Source organism: Heloderma suspectum, chromosome 4, assembly GCF_057233095.1.
Source record: "Heloderma suspectum isolate Gila_16-S chromosome 4, 16-S_ref, whole genome shotgun sequence".
In the NCBI taxonomy this organism is placed as follows: domain Eukaryota; kingdom Metazoa; phylum Chordata; class Lepidosauria; order Squamata; family Helodermatidae; genus Heloderma; species Heloderma suspectum.
Window position 1 is genome coordinate 170,822,907 of NC_139461.1, and position 19,777 is coordinate 170,842,683.

At 46.4% G+C, this 19,777-nt stretch overlaps 1 protein-coding gene across 2 annotated transcripts in view; it reads left to right on the plus strand.

Moving 5' to 3' along the window:
- The first annotated feature begins 4,720 nt into the window (after positions 1–4,720).
- SOAT1 (sterol O-acyltransferase 1) overlaps positions 4,721–19,777 on the plus strand; it is a 47,316-nt gene continuing 32,259 nt past the window's right edge. For both annotated transcript variants that reach the window (XM_084851246.1, XM_084851247.1), the window contains exons 1-2: positions 4,721–4,799; positions 9,777–9,914. In XM_084851246.1, coding sequence (XP_084707372.1) covers positions 9,794–9,914 — 121 coding nt within the window. In that variant the 5' untranslated portion in view covers positions 4,721–4,799; positions 9,777–9,793. The remainder of the gene's footprint in view (positions 4,800–9,776; positions 9,915–19,777) is intronic.

Here is a 19,777-nt window from a genome sequence, read left to right on the forward strand (position 1 = left end):
GAGACAAGTTCTGCAAAATATGGCCCCTCCAGGAAATTCCTGACTTGTGTGGAAGATAACTTCCTCCTACAGAAAGTAAAGGAAGGAACTAGAGGATCAGCTATCCTTGACTTGATCCTAACCAACAGAGATGACTTAGTGGATAAAGTAGCAGTTACGGGAACTCTGGGGGAAAGCGACCATGTTATACTTGAGTTCTTGGTTCTAAAGGAAGCAAAAGCCGAGTGTAACCAAACCGGTACCCTGGATTTTAGGAAAGCCAATTTTAATAAACTCAGAACAATGATCAGTAAGGTTCCATGGCAAGCGACTCTAACAAGAAAAGGAGTCCAAGATGGGTGGGAACTTTTAAAAAAGGAAATTCTCAAGGCACAATTACGAACAATTCCAACAAGAAGAAAAGGTGGAAGACAACAGAAGAAGCCAATGTGGCTTCACAAAAAGCATAGAGATGACCCAAAAACAAAAAAGGACACACATAGGAAGTGGAAGGAAGGACAAGCAACAAAGGAAGAGTACAGGCAGGCAGAACAGAATTGCAGGGATGGCGTCAGGAAGGCTAAAGCTGAGAACAAGCTGAGGTTAGTGAGGGATGCGAAAAGCAACAAAAAGGCTGTCTTCAGCTACATGCATAGTAAAAGACAGAGGAAAGAAATGGTGGTTCAACTATTAAATAAGAATGGCAAAATGATAACAGTTGACAAAGAAAAGGCAGAAGTGCTCAATTCCTACTTTGGCTCAGTCTTCTCCCAAAAGGGAGTCTATGACCCCACTGGCAAAGGTGAAGTACAGGCTGAAGGGGCAGGATTGCAGCTTGAGATCGATAGGCATATGATCAAGGAACACCAATGAGTTCAGATCTCCAAGGCCAGATGAACTGCACCTTAGAGGAATAAAGGAACTGGAAGAAGAACTCTCAGAGCCACTGTCTATTATCTTTGAGCAATCATGGAGGACAGGTGAAATGCCAGATGACTGGAGGAGGGCTAATGTTGTCACTATCTTCAAAAAATGGAAAAAGGGAGGAGCCTGGGAACTACACATCAGTCACTCTGACATCAATCCCTGGGAAAATCTTGGAGCAATCCTTCTGTAAGCACCTTGAAAACAATGCAGTGATTACTCAAAGCCAACATGGATTTGTCAAGAACAAATCCTGTCAGATGAATCTGATCTGATTTTTTGATCAGGTAACCTCCCTTGTGGACTGTGGGAATGCTGTGGACATCATATACATCGACTTCAGCAAAGCTTTCGACAAAGTGCCCCATGATATCCTGATGAGCTCAAAGTGGGCTAGATGAAACAACGATCCGGTGGATCCACAGTTGGCTACAGAATCAGACTCAAGGAGTGCCTATTAATGGGATCTTCTCAAACTGGGGAGAGGTAACGAGCAGGGTACAGCAGGGCTCAGTCCTGGGCCCAGTGCTTTTCAACATTTGTATTAATGACTTGGATGAGGAGGTGCAGGGAATGCTGATCAAATTTGCAGATGACAGATAAGACCATCGAGTCCAACCCCTTGCTCAATGCAGGAATCCAAGTCAGAGCATCCCTGACAGGTGGCTGTCCAGTCTCATCTTGAATGCCTCCAGTGTGGGAGAGCCCACTACTTCCCTAGGTAATTGGTTCCATTGTCATATTGCTCTAACAGTCAGGAAGTTTTTCTGAGTGCTCAACCAGAATCTGCTTCCTGTCACTTAAGCCCATTATTCCGTGTCCTGCACTCTGGGATGATCGAGAAGAGAGCCTGGCCTTCCTCTCTCTGACAACCTTTCAAGTACTTGAACAGTGCTAACCTATCTCCCCTCAGTCTTCTCTTCTCAAGGCTAAACATGCCCAGTTCTTTCAGTCTCTCCTCACAGAGCTTTGTTTCCAGTCCCCTGATCATCTTTGTTGCCCTCCTCTGAACCCTCTCCAGTTTGTTTGCATCCTTCTTAAAATGTGGTGCCCAGAACTGCACACAGTACTCCAGATGAGGCCTAATCAGTGCTGAGTAGAGGGGAACGAGTACTTCCTGGGATTTGGAAGCTATGCTTCTATTAATGCAGCCCAAAAGAGCATTTGCCTTTTTGCAGCCACATCACATTGTTGGCTCATATTCAGCTTGTGATCTACCACAATTCCAAGATCCTTCTTGCTTGTAGTGTGGTTGAGCCACATATCCCCCATCGTGTAACTGTACATTTGGTTTCTTTTTCTTAGGTGCAGAACTTGGCACTTATCCCTATGAAATTTCATTCTGTTGTTTTTTGCCCAGCGCTCCAGTCTATCAAGATCCCTTTGAATTTTGTTTCTGTCTTCCAAGGTATTAGCTATCCCACCCAATTTTGTGTCATCTGCAAATTTGATCAGCATTCCCTGCACCTCCTCCTCCAAGTCATTAATACAAATGTTGAAGAGCACTGGGCCCAGGACTGAGCCCTGCGGTACCCTGCTCATTACCTCTCCCCAGTTTGACAAAATCCCACTGATAAGCACTCTTTGAGTCCAATTCTGTTTCCAACTATGGATCCACCGGATCATTATTTCATTTAGCCCACTTTGAGCTAGTTTGCTCATCAGGATGTCATGGGGCACTTTGTCAAAAGCTTTGCTTAAGTCGAGGTATATGATGTCTACAGCATTCCCACGGTCCACAAAGGAGTTACTTGATCAAAAAATGAGATCAGATTCGGCTGGCAGGATTTGTTCTTGACAAATCCATGTTGGCTTTGAGTAATCACTGCATTGTTTTCAAGGTGCTTACAGATGGATTGCTTTATAATCTGTTCCAGAATTTTCCCAGGGATTGATGTCAGACTGACTGGTCTGTAGTTCCCAGGTTCCTCCTTTTTACACTTTTTGAAGACAGGAACAACATTAGCCCTCCTCCAGTCATCTGGCACTTCACCTGTTCTCCATGATTGCTCAAAGAGAATAGACAGTGGTTCTGAGAGTTCTTCTGCCAGTTCCTTTATGACGCTTGGATGCAGTTCATCTGGCCTTGGAGATCTGAACTCATTCAAAGTAATTAGGTGTTCCTTGACCATATGCCTATCGATCTCAAGCTGCAATCCTGCCCCTTCAGCCTGTACTTCACCTTTGCCAGGGGGCTCATAGACCCTCTTTGGGAGAAGACTGAGCCAAAGTAGCAGTTGAGCACTCCTGCCTTTTCTTTGTCATCTGTTATCATTTTGCCATCCTTATCTAATAGCTGAACCACCATTTCTTTCTTTTGTCTTTTACTATGCATGTAGCTGAAGAAAGCCTTTTTGTTGCTTTTAGCATCCCTCGCTAACCTCAGCTCGTTCTCAGCTTTAGCCTTCCTGACGCCATCCCTGAAATTCTGTGCTACCTGCCTGTACTCTTCATTTGTAGCTTGGCCTTCCTTCCACTTCCTGTATGTGTGCTTTTTTGTTTTTGGGTCATCTCTATGCTTTTTGTGAAGCCACATTGGCTTCTTCTGTTGTCTTCTACCTTTTATTCTTGTTGGAACTGTTTGCAATTCTGACTTGAGAATTTCCTTTTTTAAAAGCTCCCACCCATCTTGGACTCCTTTTCTCGTTAGCGTCGCTTGCCACGGGACCTTACTGATCATTGTTCTGAGTTTATTAAAATCAGCTTTCCAAAAATCCAGGGTATGGGTTTGGATACACTTGGCTTTTGCTTCCCTTAGAACCAAGAACTCAAGTATAACATGGTCGCTTTCCCCCAGGGTTCCTGTAACTGCTACTTTATCCGCGGAGTCATCTCTGTTGGTTAGGATCAAGTGAAGGACAGCTGATCCTCTAGTTCCTTCCTCTACTTTCTGTAGGAGGAAGTTATCTGCCACACAAGTCAGGAATTTCCTGGAGGGGCCATGTTTTGCAGAATTTGTCTCCCAACAAATATCAGGGAAATGGAAGTCCCCCATTACTACTCCATCATGCTGCCTTGAAACATTGGCTATTTGCGTTTCAACGGTTTCATCCTCATCTTCTCCTTGATTGGGTGGCCGGTAGTAGACTCGGACCACCAGGTTCTTTTTATTTTTTGCTCCATTTATTTTGATCCAGCCGCTCTCGATGGGGCGTCCAAGCTCATCCTCCTGTATTTCTGTGCAGAGATATGTATTTTTCACATACAGTGCAACACCACCTCTGCATGAGTAAGGACAGCGGCGGTGGGCAGCCGTCAGGCTAGCAGGATCGACTTCATTTTGTTTAGGGCACAACCCTAGTCATGTTAAAGCAGAAAAAAGTCCTGCAACTCCCAGCCTTCCCCAGCCGAATTATTCTTCTTCTTGGAAGCCTGGGAGGCGCCAAGCGGAGCCCGGCGCGCAAGCAAGCGCTCTGAATGAATGCTGCGCCCGGGCATTTGTACTGAGGACCAGAACTGAACAACCAGAACTGAGCGGAGCTCGCCGCCCTCCCACTCCAGGGCGCCACCCCGCAGGTTGCTTGTTTCTGAATGCCTTCGGCATCGTTCAGAGCCGCCGGGTTGCTGCCCTTTCGCCCGCCCCGCGCCCCGCGCCCCGAAGCTCGACCTTCTCCGGCGTCCCCGCGGCCCAGGCGAGCTTGGGGGCTCCACAGCGCCCCGCAGCCCGCCGGCAGCCCCCGCGCGGCCGCTCCGCGAGGCCGTAGCCAATGGGCAGCGCCGCTTGCCGGGGCCATTGTGTGCGCGGGGGCGGCTTTCCCCACCCCGCGGTGACGAAGGCGGAGGACGGGAAGAAAAGCGCACGGCGGCGCACTCCGGTCTCCATCGTGGTGGAAGCCGCGAGAGCCGGAGGCGACGCTGAGCGGGAGCGGCAGGCGAGGCGCGCGGCTGGGCTGCAGGTAAAGACCCGGGGAGGAGGCGGCGAGGCAGCACCGGTTCCGACCCTCTCTCCCTCCCCGTTAAGAGGCGGCGAGGCCGGGGGAGAAGGAGCGAAGGGAGCCCCCCGCTCCCCTTGTGGTAAAGGCTGAGCCCCCACCCGCCTCTGAAACCCAGAAAAGCCTGGGAAGATCGCGGCCACTCACGGCCCGACCCTGCGCATGCTTTCTCGCGAGTAAGCCCCGTCGCTTTCCGTGGGCGTGCCTCGCCACCCTATCGACTCTCCAGCAAGCAGAGAGCGATACAGACGCAAGAGCCCCGCGGCTGGCAGAACTGCGCTGGCTGTTGCCCCCCCCTCCCCGTTTTTCCCGGCGCGGGCGATGGGAAGCCGATGGGCCATGTGGCTCGGCTTGACCCTCTGCGACGAGGAGCCAGAAGGGAGGGCCGGAGAGAGGCAGGGCGGAGGAACGAGGGCAGGAAAAAGGGGCCTCTCTTTCGGTTTCCTGCATTTTTTTCGAATATTTTGGGGATCTCCCCTTCGCTCAGTGAGTGCTGCTTGGGATGATGCATGGGGTACCCATGGTACTTTACAGAATGAGATATGCCTCCCCCCTCCCCACCCCCGACCCAAGGGTGGAATTATGCCCCGAAGAGTTTATAGTTTGAATATTAAGCAGGGCAGGGGATCCGACAGAGGGAAGGGTGAGACAAAGAGAGCAATTAACACAGAGAGAGAAACCATCTCGACTCCTGACAAAGACTTAGGGTGTATCCAGTGTTAGCCCTGCTTAGAGTAGGCCCACTGAAATGGATGGGGAACGTTAGACTAACGTGGGCCACAGCCCATTGGATACACCACTGAGATTTGTTTCGGCGTAAGCTTTCTTGGATGGAGCCCTCCATCAGAGGCACACAGTTTGGCTGACACAGAAAAATGGTGATAAGGAATGGGGTCAAATGGCAGTAAATGCAAAACGTACAGTCTTTTGCAGTCTGCAGACAATAACTTTTGCCAGTTGACCCCACTGCTTATCATTCTCTCACTCTCTCTCTCCGCCTGCCTGCCTGCCAAACTTGGGAAATAACACTTCATTCATCTGCTGAAGTGGACTCTAGTCCAAGAAAGCTTGTGTAGCCATACATCTGTTTCTTTTTAAGATGCCACAAAACTCTCCGTTTTTTCCACTGCAGAGTAACAGGACTGCTCTTCTGGAAAGCAGAGGAGAGGAATGCGGGAAGGCAGGAGTAAATGCGATAGGATGTTTCACTGTTGCACCGCAAAATATAATTCACAGTCAGTCGGCTGGAAAGCCTGGGACAAAGCTGTGTCTGGGGGGGATTACAGTAGATGTTGGCTGAAGTGGGGGGTTTCTGTAAACCAGATAACTGGGGGAGCTCATGAGCACAGACTGAGACGTCAAAGGGAGCTGGATGAAAGTCTGCCCAAAATGATTTATAGGGCAACTTTTCAGGTCCAACAGTCTGTGTTCTTAAAGGCCATTTTCCTGAGATCCAGACTAGTTTTGCTTTCCGACAGTTTGAACTCTTTCTGAGATCATAAGAGTGAAAGGTGATGGAATTAGGGACCCAGTATCCCCTCTTTTTCACCCATCTCTGCTTCTGGGACGATGGCCCTGATAAACAGTTTTGTTTAATTAAAAAAAAAAAAAAGCATTAAAAGCCTGCATATTTAGTATTTGAAAACGGCTGTACTGTCTCTTGGTAGTCTTGTTCCTGAATTAAGCATGCTTGCTTGCTTTAGTGGTTTTACCACATGGTACCTTGTGATTTCCGGTGCATCTTGCTATACTTTCACCACCTTTGTTTCTCTTTTGTGCAGATTTCCTGCAGTTTCTTTAAATTCTCTTGTGGTCATAGCATTCATCTTCTCTCATCATTATTACTATTATTGTTGTTGTTGTTGTTGCATTTATACCCCGCCTTTTTTCCTCTTGCAAGGAACCCAAGGCGGCTTACATTATCCTCCTCCTCTCCATTTTATCCTCCTCTCCATTTTATCCTCCCAACAACAACCCTGTGAGGTGGGTTGGGCTGAGAGTCTGTGACTGGCCCAAAGTCACCCAGTGAGCTTCCATGGCCGAGTGGGGACTAGAACCTGGATTTCCCAGCTCCTAGTCCAACACTCTTGCCACTACACCACAGATTCAAAAGCTTCTTGCACTTAAGTGTTAAAAGACTATGAGGTGTTAACACTGATAGACATTGGGTTCTTCCGATCAAAATTAAACCCAAGGGATGTTTCATCCAATGATGTTTGATGCAGCCTTCCCCAATCCAGTGTTGGACCTCAACTTCCATCATCCCCAGTCAGGCCACCAGGCTGGGGAAGTGAGACTACTGCCACGGATGTAGAGATAGCTCAGAGCAAACTGAGGACTATGAACTAAGCCAAATGGTCACAGGAGACAAGTGGCTGCAGGCAAATTGGAGCATCACAAATCTTTGTCCAGTATGGATCATTTTAACTTTAAAATCAAACTTTTATAGCTTAAAATTACAGTAATTTTCCTTGTTTAAAAATTACCTGGTTCAAATAAAATGAGCATTTAAGCAAAAAACTTGCCCTCTAATACGGGTGGCCAAATTGTGGCTCTCCAGATGTTTTGGCCTACGACTCCCATCAGCTCTAGCAAGCATAACCAATGATGAGGGATGCTGGGATTTGTAGGCCAAAGCATCTGGAGGGCCAGAAATTGGCCATCACTGCTCTGCAGTTTAGGAAACATCTGAACTACGAAGGGGAAGCTTGACTTAAATCACTGACAGTAGCATCCGTTGGTGTTATCCTGCAAACTCTAAATGGTGTTAGCAGAGCTCCACTAAATCTTTCCATGTGCAAGCAGTTGTGCATTATGCCTGTCCAATGCAAGTGCAAGTGTAATGCCCAGTGGGTTGCACAAGCATAATGTGCAGCTGCAACTTACTTTGGATTCTCTCCTCTTGCATATAGTTCGTAAACTGCCCTGATTGAAATAACTGATTATTTATACCTGAGCTGGAGTGCTTTAGTGGCCAAGAGGCTGAACTTACATGTGTCAGGAAATCTTTGGTATGAACCTTACCCCCTGCCATGACATAAGCTTGCTTTGGGACTGTGGGCAAGCCAGTGTCTCTCACCCTCAGTAGTGATGATAATACTGATCTACCTGATAGGTTTTAGAATTATCTTGTGTGCTCTAAAACATTATCTAAATATATAGTTATAGTAAGGATAATATAAATTACAATTACATTGTCCTTGATTCAAGGCAGGCAACCTTGACAGAGCCAGCATACAGCTTAATGCATTCTTGAAGTGATACTAAAAAGCATGTGACACCAGGAGATCTGTGATTCCATCTCCTGACTTTTATTTAGTATTTCAGTTTATATCCTGCCTTTCTGCACAGGGCACCCAAGGTAATTTTTAAACAGGCACAGTGAGTTCCCCTCTCGATCACAGGAGCAGCAGTATTGGGAGAGGGAGTGCTTAATGCTTTCCCACATGCTGTTTTCTAATTCCCCCACACACACACACACACCGGGCCCCAGCTGCTATTAGCTCAGTGTGTGAAGAAAGTCCAGGTACGCATGGCAAATGACAGCTTTGGATATCACCTGTCATGTGTGGGTTGACTCTGAGAGTGGCTCATAGTCTGGAATGAGTCGCTTATGAATCCTGATATGGGATAGAAAGCAGAAGAATCACTAATGTTGGTTTTTTATATTTGAATTAAAGATGTGAGGCATGCCAAAACCAGTTTCAGCACTAATGTGAAGAGGGCCTGAAAGTGAGATATAGGAAATGAAATGCACTGTTATTGACCTTGGCTTTTGCATGGAAGGGAGTTCCCAGAGCTGGCTGTTAAAACTGTAGTAAGTGGGATGGGCCATTGTTCTGTCTTGTGTTCTTACGCACGCCTGTGTGATCTATGCAAGGAAACGGTAACTTGGGCTTCCTGGTCACATTTGCATGACATCCAAGGAAAGCAAATTTGAAGGAGCTAGGGGGTGAGGAACATGCAATTCCTGCAGCATGTTTGCATCTTTTATTATCTTTGGCAGCTTTGAAGAAATGAAGATAGTGGCAGAAAACATTTGCATGAGTGCACCTTTTATTGTGTATTGATCAGAATCAGCTAGAGCAAGTATTTTGAAAAAGAGAGGAAGTTTAGAGGGTGACTGATCTGTGTTTTGAACAGATGCTGTGCCCTGTGACTTCCTTTGGTTTTCAGTTTCAAATATTACAACATCCTGGGGGGGGGGGAATAGATTACACATAAACTTCAGTAAAAGCAGACCAGATAGCCAAATATAAGTCAATTCACAAGTGATGCCTATATACCACTCTTTCAAATGCTACTGGTCTTCAATCCATAGTATTATAGGCGTTGAACTTTTATCTTTCCAGTATTGTAGCATCAGTCTTTTAGCAGCCAAGAGGGCGCAAAAGATCCATTTACGCTGACCATGTGTTATATTCCAAAAATCAGGTAAATAATTTAAGAGAACATGTACATCAGTACATATTAAAGAGCTTTCCAATTCAAAGTTTATCCATATGATAACTTCCTCCCAAAAGGAGGCAACTATTGGTCATTTCCAAAACATATGAATAAAAGAAGCGTTGACTGCATTATACCTCCAACAATGAGCCGAGTTTGACAGACCTTTGTTAAAGAGACGTGGCATCCAATAGACCCCAAACAATTTTTTTTTTTGCTGAATAAGACGTAACCGGAGGTCCATAGAGATATCAGACTTGAGTATGTTGTTATATTTTCAAATTTTTGGTTTTGTTATATTTTTGTTTCGTTTTGTTGAAAGTCATAGTAAAAAAAAATGATGAAAAATGAGGGCTACAAACTTGTTTTTTGAAAAAGAAAAAAAAAGCTGAGGTTACTGGAACATTCCTTGGTGCACTGTCCTGGAAGACAGAAACTGCATGATCACAAAAAACTGAGGTACTTTGTACTAATTAATTTTCCCTTGCCCTATAGCATCTTAGCCAGTTACCATGGTGGGTGAAGACAATATCTCTGTAAGGAATCGCCGATCTCCTTATGGCTCTGCAGAGGACAAAGATGACTTGTCAACGAGGCTTGAAGGAGACTGGTCATTCTTGAAGTCCAGCAATGGTGAGATTAATTAATTAATTAATGGTGTTGCATTAGTAACTGCATGAAGTAAGGCTCCCATCTGATTAAAGAGATGTTAATTGATTGGTCATGCACTGTTATCAGTTAATGATTAAATCTGCATATGGATAGGTCCTGAAGGAAAAAATGCACTCTTTCTCTGCTTTTAGAAAATGCTTGTATCTCAGTAGGCACTGGCTCAGTTTGGGATTTACACTAACCATCGCTTAGAACTCAGTTTGTGGGTTGGCCTTCCAAAAGCAAAACAGGCAAGTTATGTTTTAAAGGTTTTCTTGTTTCTTGTCCTTGCAGGATTTGACTCCCTAAGTTCCCTCGTATTTCCAGGGTGCAGCAGTCTCTGGAGGTCTGTCAGCTGAGGCATGCACCCAGCCATCTTTAAGCTTTCTTAGCCATGGTTTGGTGGTGGAATGTCTGAACTGGGCCAACATCTGACAAGAGGCATTTTCTCTTGTGTTTGGGTGAAAGGGAATGCCTCTTTTAAAACAGTGCCTGCCACCTGCATTTTTTGTGTTTGAATTAAGATATATAATATTTGATGTTTGATTGACAGGGAGGCACTGTTTTAATTTATCCATAAGGGTTTTTGAATCTGTTGACTGGGCCAATTGATGAAAGGTGCAATCCTATGCATGTTTAGACAGAAAAAAGGCATACAACTCCCAGCATGCCCCAGCCAGCATAGTTTTCTCAAACCTGGCACCTTCTAGATGTGTTGGACTACAACTCCCATTATCCCCAGCAAATAGCTCAGGTTGGGGAAGGGTGAGCTAAAATATCGCATCCTACATCTGCCTTGGTTTGGATTTTTCTTTTTGTTTGGGGTGGGAAGAACCGATGTGCATTACAAGGGGGGTGGCGGAGATACTCTGTCCATTGAGTTGGATTGGGGCTGGGCCAGTGTGGTGCGAAGACTGATGTGCAGGGGTATGTGTTATTCTACCCTGGAAGGACATAGAAAATGCCTTTGTCCTCACCTCGGATAGCCCTGGGTTTCACCCAAGTGACTACAGCTGCCTTGAAGAGAGCCTGTGGGATCTTTGTCTTGTAGTCCTGGTCCCGTGAGATACTTGTAATTCCCTGAGGTGGAGGTTACTCTCGGTCATTTGTTAGTGTTGCAAACACATGGTGTCATGCTGATGAATGATTGATTATTTCCCTGTGTAAGGGAAAAGTTGAGGCCAAGGAGGAGGGTATTGTTCCTCGATAAGAAACACTGGCTACTTTGGTTTTTCTTCTGAAAAGATTTTTTGTTCTCCTTTCCCTCTGGTGGACTCTTGCCCTTTCCCATCCATTCAGTGACTTGCCATTACTATTGCAGCAGATACACTTTATTTATATGTAACGCTATTCTTACCCTGGCTTGCAAGGCAGCTTTCATAGACAATCCAGTTAAAAACAACTGTAACTAAAATGCCATTACAATTACCACAGCCGGCGAATCCAACAGCAACAGACAAGCACAGGCAAACCTTTCTGGCTAAACTCACTGAAACCAGAGTACAGTAAGTACCTGGTCTAGATCGTGAAAGCTCTGGTGAAGGGAGAGGTCTCCATCCCCTTTCTGAAAGCCTGTCAAGAGTTGGGCAGGTTGTGGCTCCCTTTGGAGGGAGCCTCAGAGGGATGGTGTCAGCTAGCCCTGGGCGCAGCGGCCATCCGCTGTATTAGTTCTGATACTTGAACAGGCTCTCTGCCGATGTCCTTGAGGCTCAGCAAGACATAGCCGGGAGGAGGTGTCCCTTCCAGTATTAATGGGATGTGTTGGAAGCACTTTCAGCTCAGGACGTAAACCAGCCTTCTCCAACCTGATGCCTTCCAGACGTTTTGGACCACAACTCCCAGCATTCGTGACCATTGGCCATGCTGGCTAGAGCTGATGGGAGTCGAAGTCCAAAACATCTGGAGAGCACCAGGCTGGGGAAGACTGAAGTAAGAGGTGCTTGGTGCAGCCTTCCCCACCCTGGTGCCCTCCAGATTTGTTGGACTGCACATCCCATCTTTTCCAGCTGGCATGGCCATTGGCCATGGAACATAGGACGCAGCCTTATACTGAGTCAGACTGTTGGTCCATCTAGCCCAGTATTGTCGACACTGGCTGGCAGCAGCGGCTCTCCGGGGTTTCAGGCAGGAGTTTTTCCAGGCCTACCTGGAGATGCCAGGGATTGAACCAGGGACCCTCTCCATTCAAACCATGGCCTCTGCCATTGAGCCGCAATCCCTCCCTCCCATGCTGACTGGGAATGCTGGGAGTTGCAATCGAACACAACTAGAGGGCGCTATGTTTGGCGAGGCTGCCTCGCGCAAGTGATTTGCCATTCAGAGCTGCAGACGGTCCCGTTCTCTTCCAAACGCATGCTGACCAGCTCGTCTTTTTCCTGTGCTTCAGCTGAACAAAGCCGTTGTAAATGGCTCTGCTGTCAAGTGACCTAGTCTCACTTGCCAGGTTACAAATTCACAGCCCAGTCATAGGTCCACTGTGACCTATTGCTTTCGTGGCAGCTGCCAGAGCTGAGCCCCAGGGTGGAATCTGGCATGCAATGCGAAGCTTATTTATTCAGATGCAAGCTTCGTGCGAATGCATGGAGCTACCTCGTACTGAGTCCAGGCCCTGGGCCCAGTGCCGTCTACTCTGACAGGCCAGTGTTAGAGAGCCAGTGTGGTGTAGTGGCAAGAGTGTTGGACTAGGAGCTAGGAGATCCGGGTTCTAGTCCCCACTCGGCCATGGAAGCTCACTGGGTGACTTTAGGCCAGTCACAGACTCTCAGCCCAACCCGCCTCACAGGGTTGTTGTTGTGAGGATGAAATGGAGAGGAGGAGGATAATGTAAGCCGCCTTGGGTTCCTTGCAAGAGGAAAAAAGGCGGGGTATAAATGCAATAAATAAATAAATAAATAAGTGGTTGTCCAAGGACGTGGGCAGAAGTCTTTCCCAGGCCACCTGCCTGAGATCCTTCGAACTGGAGTGCTTTGCCACTGAGCTGTGGCCCTTTCCCAAGTCTCATGGTTAAAGTGTGGTTGGGTTTAAAGTCCTAGAATGGAACTGCAACCCACCAGCAAAGCACAAGGCTGACAACTCCAGCTGCTCCTTCTCTGCAACAACAACTCCTTGCAGCGGGAAAGGGTCCTTAACCCTTCGGCCACATCTCCCCCGTAAACTCCCTCTATTATTCCACTTTCTCCATTTGATACAGCAAGCACATGTCTGGGATCTCTTCCAGGGGGAAAGGCAGCAGGGGTAGAAAGTTAAGACAACCCTTCCCACTTCCTTGCTGCAGATCAGCCCCTTTCTGCTTTGCAATAGAGAAACAACAATTGGGGTTCTTAGCCTAGGTGTCCACAGGTGTTGCCAAGCTTCAGAGGCAGTGACCTGCTTCGAACAACATGATGGGCTCACTGTGGGTTGTTTAGCCCCAGATGAGCTGTGATAGGTGCCGGGCGCCCTTTTGAATATGCAGCCCCATTGGGGGGTTGCTGTGTTGTCCAAACCCAGCCACCACGGGTTTTTTGAGGGTCCAAAACCCTTGCATAACCTGTGCTTTGTAGTAGGGTTGTGCAAGGGTTGTTTAACCTTCATCTAACTCACGGTGGCCAGATTTGGGTGACATGGCAACACCCTGATTTCCCTGATTGGGGACTGCATATTCAAAATGGCACCCAGCACACACCGTGGCTCATCAAGAGTTAAACAACCCACAGTGAGCCCAGTGTGTCATGAGAACTGGGCTGAGTGCCTCTGAAGTTCGGTATGATGCCAGGGGCATTGCCTTCCTGCTCCTGGCTTTTAGGCTCAGGGGCCAATTGGCTGTCCCTCGTGCTATGCTGAATTTTGGGAGGTGCCCAGTGCTGCTGTACTGTGCCCTCCTCTTGAGCTCTAATCATGGGGTGACTCAACTTTATTTGCTCTTCCCAGAGGTGCCTGCCAGAAGAGAGGGTGGGATTTGCCACAATAAGCAAATTTGTAAAGCTCTCCATTCACATCATGTTTGCTGATGGTGTGTAGTCCCTCCCATTTTGAGTGAGAAACGTGTTGGTAACCTCGCAGATTCTCTAGTCTGCATTGGAGATGAATTGTGTCTCCCCAGAAGTTCATGTCATGTGTGAATTTGGAGATACCTCCTCAACACCACTGGAATTTGGTTGATGGTTGGATAAGGGAGAAAAAATAAGAGGGCTAATCGCTTCTACCAGCAAGAAGCAAGCTGTTTGGTATAGGAATAGGTTTGGTAACCATTAGTGTTACCAGTGTGGTGTAGTGGCAAGAGTGTTGGACTGGGAGCTGGGAGATCCGGGTTCTAGTCCCCACTCAGCCATGGAAGCTCACTGGGTGACTTTGGGCCAGTCACACGCTCTCAGCCCAACCTGCCTCACAGGGTTGTTGTTGTGAGGATAAAATGGAGAGGAGGAGGATAATGTAAGCCGCCTTGGGTTCCTTGCAAGAGGAAAAAAGGCGGGATATAAATGCACTAATAAAAATAAAATAAAATAGTGTGAGTGCTCTGTTGATCTTACTGTTAATGGAAGTTACTGCCCAAAGCAGAGCAGGGGAAGTGCTAGAATAAAAATGCCCAGCTCCAGTCTTAACTACCAGGAGATGGTGTGTGTCTGCAAGGCAAACTCTAACTGGGTTTGCCAGGAATTCTTGCCAGCTGGCCATGACTTCTTTATGGAGAAAACAGGTAGTACGTGAAGATCCTATGTAGAACAAGAGGAGGCATGGCCCAGATTTGGGAGAAAGGAAAATGACATCACCTCTGGATGTGCCTCAAAAGTAGATGATTGATTTAAGTTGCATTCATGCCTCTCACACCTGCAGCAGAAAGAAACACATAATTTAATGAGGCATTGCCACCAAATTTTATCAGGCATTGCTCATCAAGGTTGAGCATCCCCTTCCGAGTCATCCTGACCTTGGAGCTAGGGAGGGTGTATGTGGAGATAATCCTCATTGGCAAATCACAGTGGCAAGGTGACTTGGAGGTGCTTGGAGTGCCTTGGAAGCAGAGAGAGACGTAAAGGAGCTACTTTGTCCTCCAAGGCTTGGATCCATGCCCCACTGAAGAGGGAGGCACCACCAGTGTGTATGCCTGTCAGTGTCCCCCTCCCCCCTCACATGTATTAGCAGTGCCCAACCTCATTGGAGTGGTGGGCACATTTGGAATGCTGAGAGAATGTTGTGGGTGCTCTCACAAAATGACTGCCATGAAGGTACTTGCCCATTCACAAAATGGCAGAGGTGGGGTCTGAGCTCCAAAACAAAAAACCACTTTTTTGAACCCCCATTTTCCTGCCCCAGCTCTCATTTCACACAAGACAAACTCTTGAGACTGAGAGATGTGAGACCCACAGGCATTCTTGGAAATATTTATTTATTATTTATTTATTTGATTTGTTCCCTGCCTTCCTACCAAAAATGGCACTCAAGGTGGCTTACAATCACTGATAAAAACAACAATAAGCAAATCTGTTAAAACACACCAAAACAATTAAAAACACAAGAACAACAGAGTAAAAACAGCATCCAACTCAACAGACCTGCTTACACACCAAAGACCCACTTGAATAAAGTGGTCTTTGCCTGCTGGCAAAAGGACAACAGAAAGGGAGTGAACCTACCCTCACTCAGTAAGGAGTTTTACAGCCAGGGAGCGGCCACCAAGAGGGCCCTGTTTCACGTTGCCACCAAACGTGCCTCTGAAGATGGCAGCCTCGAAAGAAGGGTCTGTTAAAGGTGGCCCCAGAGACTGACACTTCGCTTTGCAGCATGCCAGCCTTCCGATTTTTACAAAATTAAAAAAAATCTTAATAAAATAAGTCAGGAGGGGCAGGGAGTCTGGCAGGCTCCACAAACAGAGCCTGCAGGCATCATGTGGGAGACCTCAGTGTTAAGTGTATGTTGCTCAGGTGTCCGTGTGTTTCTGAATGCGGCCTACTTGATCTGCGCCATGTGGTCCTTGTTTCCGTTCTCGCTAAAGACATTGACTTGCCCATTTTCTGTATTATAAAGACAATAGGCTGCTTGCTCGCTCTTACGTCCATGGGATTCAGTGAGAGGAGGCTGTGGATAGAAGACTGGTTCATATATGACCTGAATCGAAATGTTGAGTTGGCTGCTTGAACTGCGATCGAGCATGTGGTGCAAGATGGCCTAGTTTCTGCTGACCTCTAAAATGCCTGTTAAGACATACCAAGGGCTGGGCCAGGAACTGTCACTTTTTGCTATGAGGAACAAGATCAGGGACTCTCCCTGGTCTCTCTGATGTTGGACCACAAAGAAACCATGAAACCTCACGCCTCTGTTGTTGAGGGAGGGATTGGCAATCGACCTTTTGCCCAGCTAGTGAAGCCAGCCAAAAATGTATGGGGCTCTGCTTTTAATGCAGACCTGCATAGCTCTGAACTTAACCTGATAGAAACCTGTTGAAAAAAGGGGTTATGTCCATGCGCTACAATTGGCTTCAATTCCAGGGGCCCCCCTCACCCCCTGGAACCTACTGTTTTTCCTGTTGCCATTGAATGCTGGGAAGTAGTCCCTGTGGTCTCTTGGGAAGCAGCTATTTGGGGCTCTGGGTTCTACAGTATGAGGGAGAGAATTCAAAATGTCGCCTCTCTCCAGAAGCAAGACATTTAACTTTACTAAATTAACCAGTTCTTCCGATGAACTATGAAAGGAGCTGACCTTAAACTTCACAGCTGTGCACAGATGCAATATTTGTTTGATTCTCAGCCTTGCTATCCTTTCTTGTTCTTTTTTATATAATAATTTTTTTACTCTTTTAGCAAGGGGTGTGCTGTTGTTGTTAGCAAAAGTTGGGAACCAGCAAGATATTCTAGGAGGAGAGGTGGAGATGGAGACTTAAGGATGACCATGAGAAGGGACGTCCTGTTCTTACAGGTATATCCTGGCCTGTTGGCTTTTCCTCATTTCTCCTCCCTGCCCTGCACTGCCACCTTCCTTTCATGCTTCATTGAGAGGTGCCCGAAGGCTCAGACCTGGCTCAAATTGATGGCCTTTGATTTGGGAGCCTTTTTTTCTAGTGAGTTGTGATTATTGAGTTGAGAAGGAGAATCACTCTATATGCTCACAGCCACTCTTGTAGTAGTAGTAGTAAAACAACAACAAAACATAGGTTCAGTCCTGCTCCATTAAATTCAGTGGGATTTCCCTCCTTTAATTTGAGTTCATCATTGATAGCCTTATGCCTTTCAGCAGGGAAATGCAACCCACAGACAGGGTAGGTGTTTCTGTATACTTGCAGGATTCCTCAGAAATGCAGAAAAATATGATTCTGTCAAAAGTGTGTGTGTGTGTGTGTGTGTGTGTGTGTGAGAGAGAGAGAGAGAGAGAGCGAGAGAGAGAGAGAGAAACCCCCTTACAATAAGGATTGTGATGTGAATGCACAAAATTGACCCATAGAAATGAAGTACTAGAAACCATTAAAAGCCCTGGGTACTTGGCCTGAGAGAGGACAATTGCCCTGCTATTCACAAACCCAGCAAAGGAGGAAGGGGGATTTTTCCCCATTCTTCCCTTTTCCAGACACTGCAGGGAGGAAGGAGGATAACATTCTGACTCAGGTTGGCGGTTGCACCACTGTCCTCCCACAACCACGTCTATCTCCCCAGTGTTTGTTTCGGGGAGAAAGGATGCTACCCTTCCTGGTAGTCCTCATGGGTCTCAGATTTGTAGGAGTAGGATTGTACCCTATATATATTTCATAGGTGAGCCCTTCCATTCCTAGAGGTTCTGGAGCTGTGCTGTGGAAAGCTCTGACTGTCGTCACTCTATTAGCCATTGTTGATGGGGTCTAGCTGGGCTAGGAGACGATGAAAAGAGGAGGTTATGGCAGCCACACCTTGGCTGCCAGTCCACCTCTCCCTCAGCTTGAGATCCTAGTAAGCCAAGCTGTGCTGAAAATGCAGCAGGGCTTCGAAAACTGAGCTGGAAAGGAACAAAGAAAGACGTAAGAGGAGGCAGGGGCCTACAAACAGCCTACAAACAGCTGGGTTGCTGTTGAATGCAGTCCAAATCCCAGTCTCTCTCCATTCCAGAACAGCAGCATTTTGCCAGGGCTGAGGCTTGTGATGTCATAAACTTTTCATCAAGAAAGTTGCACCGTGCAGGCATGATTCAGGTGGTTGGTTTAAAAAAAAAAATCAAATAAGGGTTGTGCTATCAGAGTTCATTGCTGCAACTCAGTCTGGTCTTCATTCATCATGAGATCAGGAAGGTCATATGTTTCTTGTAAGTGATGACTTGCATAATAAAATAGACAGTGTGTTCTAAGATTCCTCATTCTGGTTTAGTGATTTATTACTGATGAACCTTGTGCAATATTAGTCAGCCCAAGTTTCTGTCTGTTGGTGCTTGCTTTTTCTTTTCTCCATTAGGCAATATGTTAACTAACTGTGCAGTCTTGCGTCACGCAGTATTTCCCTTCGGTGTTCGTATTATATATGTGCTGCATAAATCAGCATTGACAGTATTGGCTGTTTTGGCACAGGATTCTTTTCTCCTTCCATTTCTAATGTGTATTCTCTGAGCTGCTGGTGTAGATGTAATGGAGAAGCCTGACTCTCTGCACATAACTGCTCCCAGTAGCCAGTCAGGTTTCTGGAGTAATTTTATAGTCCATCTAAAAATTCTTAAACAAAATGACTCCTCTTTTTTCTGAGTATGTTTTGGCTATATAACATTTATATTCAGTCTCTCAACAGTTAGTGAACTTCTCCTTAGGATGTTGTAGTTGTCCTACAAGAATTTCCATTATACATTAAGAAATTAGGTGGGTTTCTTTATCTTCTCTGTGATTTTGCTGTATAGTTCTCTGTGCGTTCTGCCTTGATATTGCCTGTATTTTAAATTTTTATTTCAAAATAAAACCCCATCTTAAAAAATGCTAAAAAATAAAATGAAAGATATGGCTAAGCTTTCTATTTAACCAGAATTAGAAACCAGGGTTTGAAACAGGTTTGCAATCCTAGTTAAGTGGGAAGCCTGCTTAGCCTTAGCTATGGTAAATGTCTCTGTTGTGTGGACTCTGACACTAGCTCTGCACTAAATAGTTAAAATTCTTCACCTAAGCTATCTGAGTTCTTTGCCAAGAAAAATCTTAATTGTGTTGTTGTTCAGTCGTTCAGTCGTGTCCGACTCTTCGTGACCCCATGGACCATAGCACGCCAGGCCTTCCTGTCCTGCGCTCTCTCCCGGAGCGTGCTCAAGTTCATATTCATTGCAACCGTGATGCTATCTAGCCATCTCATCCTCTGCCGTCCCCTTCTCCTTTTGCCTTCAGTCTTTCCCAGCATCAGGGTCTTTTCCAGGGAGTTTTCTCTTCGCATTAGGTGGCCAAAATATTGGAGCTTCAGCTTCATTATCTGTCCTTCCAATGAGCACTCAGGGTTGATTTCCTTTAGGATGGACTGATTTGACCTCCTTGCAGTCCAGGGGACTCGTAAGAGTCTTCTCCAGCACCACAGTTCGAAAGCATCAATTCTTCGGCGCTCAGCCTTCCTTATAGTCCAGCTCTCACAGCCATACATTACTACTGGGAAAACCATAGCTTTGATTAGACGGACCTTTGTCGGCAAGGTGATGTCTCTGCTTCTTACTATGCTGTCTAGGTTGGCCATAGCTTTCCTCCCAAGGAGCAAGCGTCTTTTAATTTCATGGCTACAGTCACCGTCTGCGGTGATCTTGGAGCCCAAGAAAGTAAAATCTATCACTGCTTCCATTTCTTCCCCTTCTATATGCCAGGAAGTGATAGGGCCAGATGCCATGATCTTCGTTTTTTTAATGTTGAGTTTCAAAGCAGCTTTTGCACTCTCCTCATTCACCCTCAACAAGAG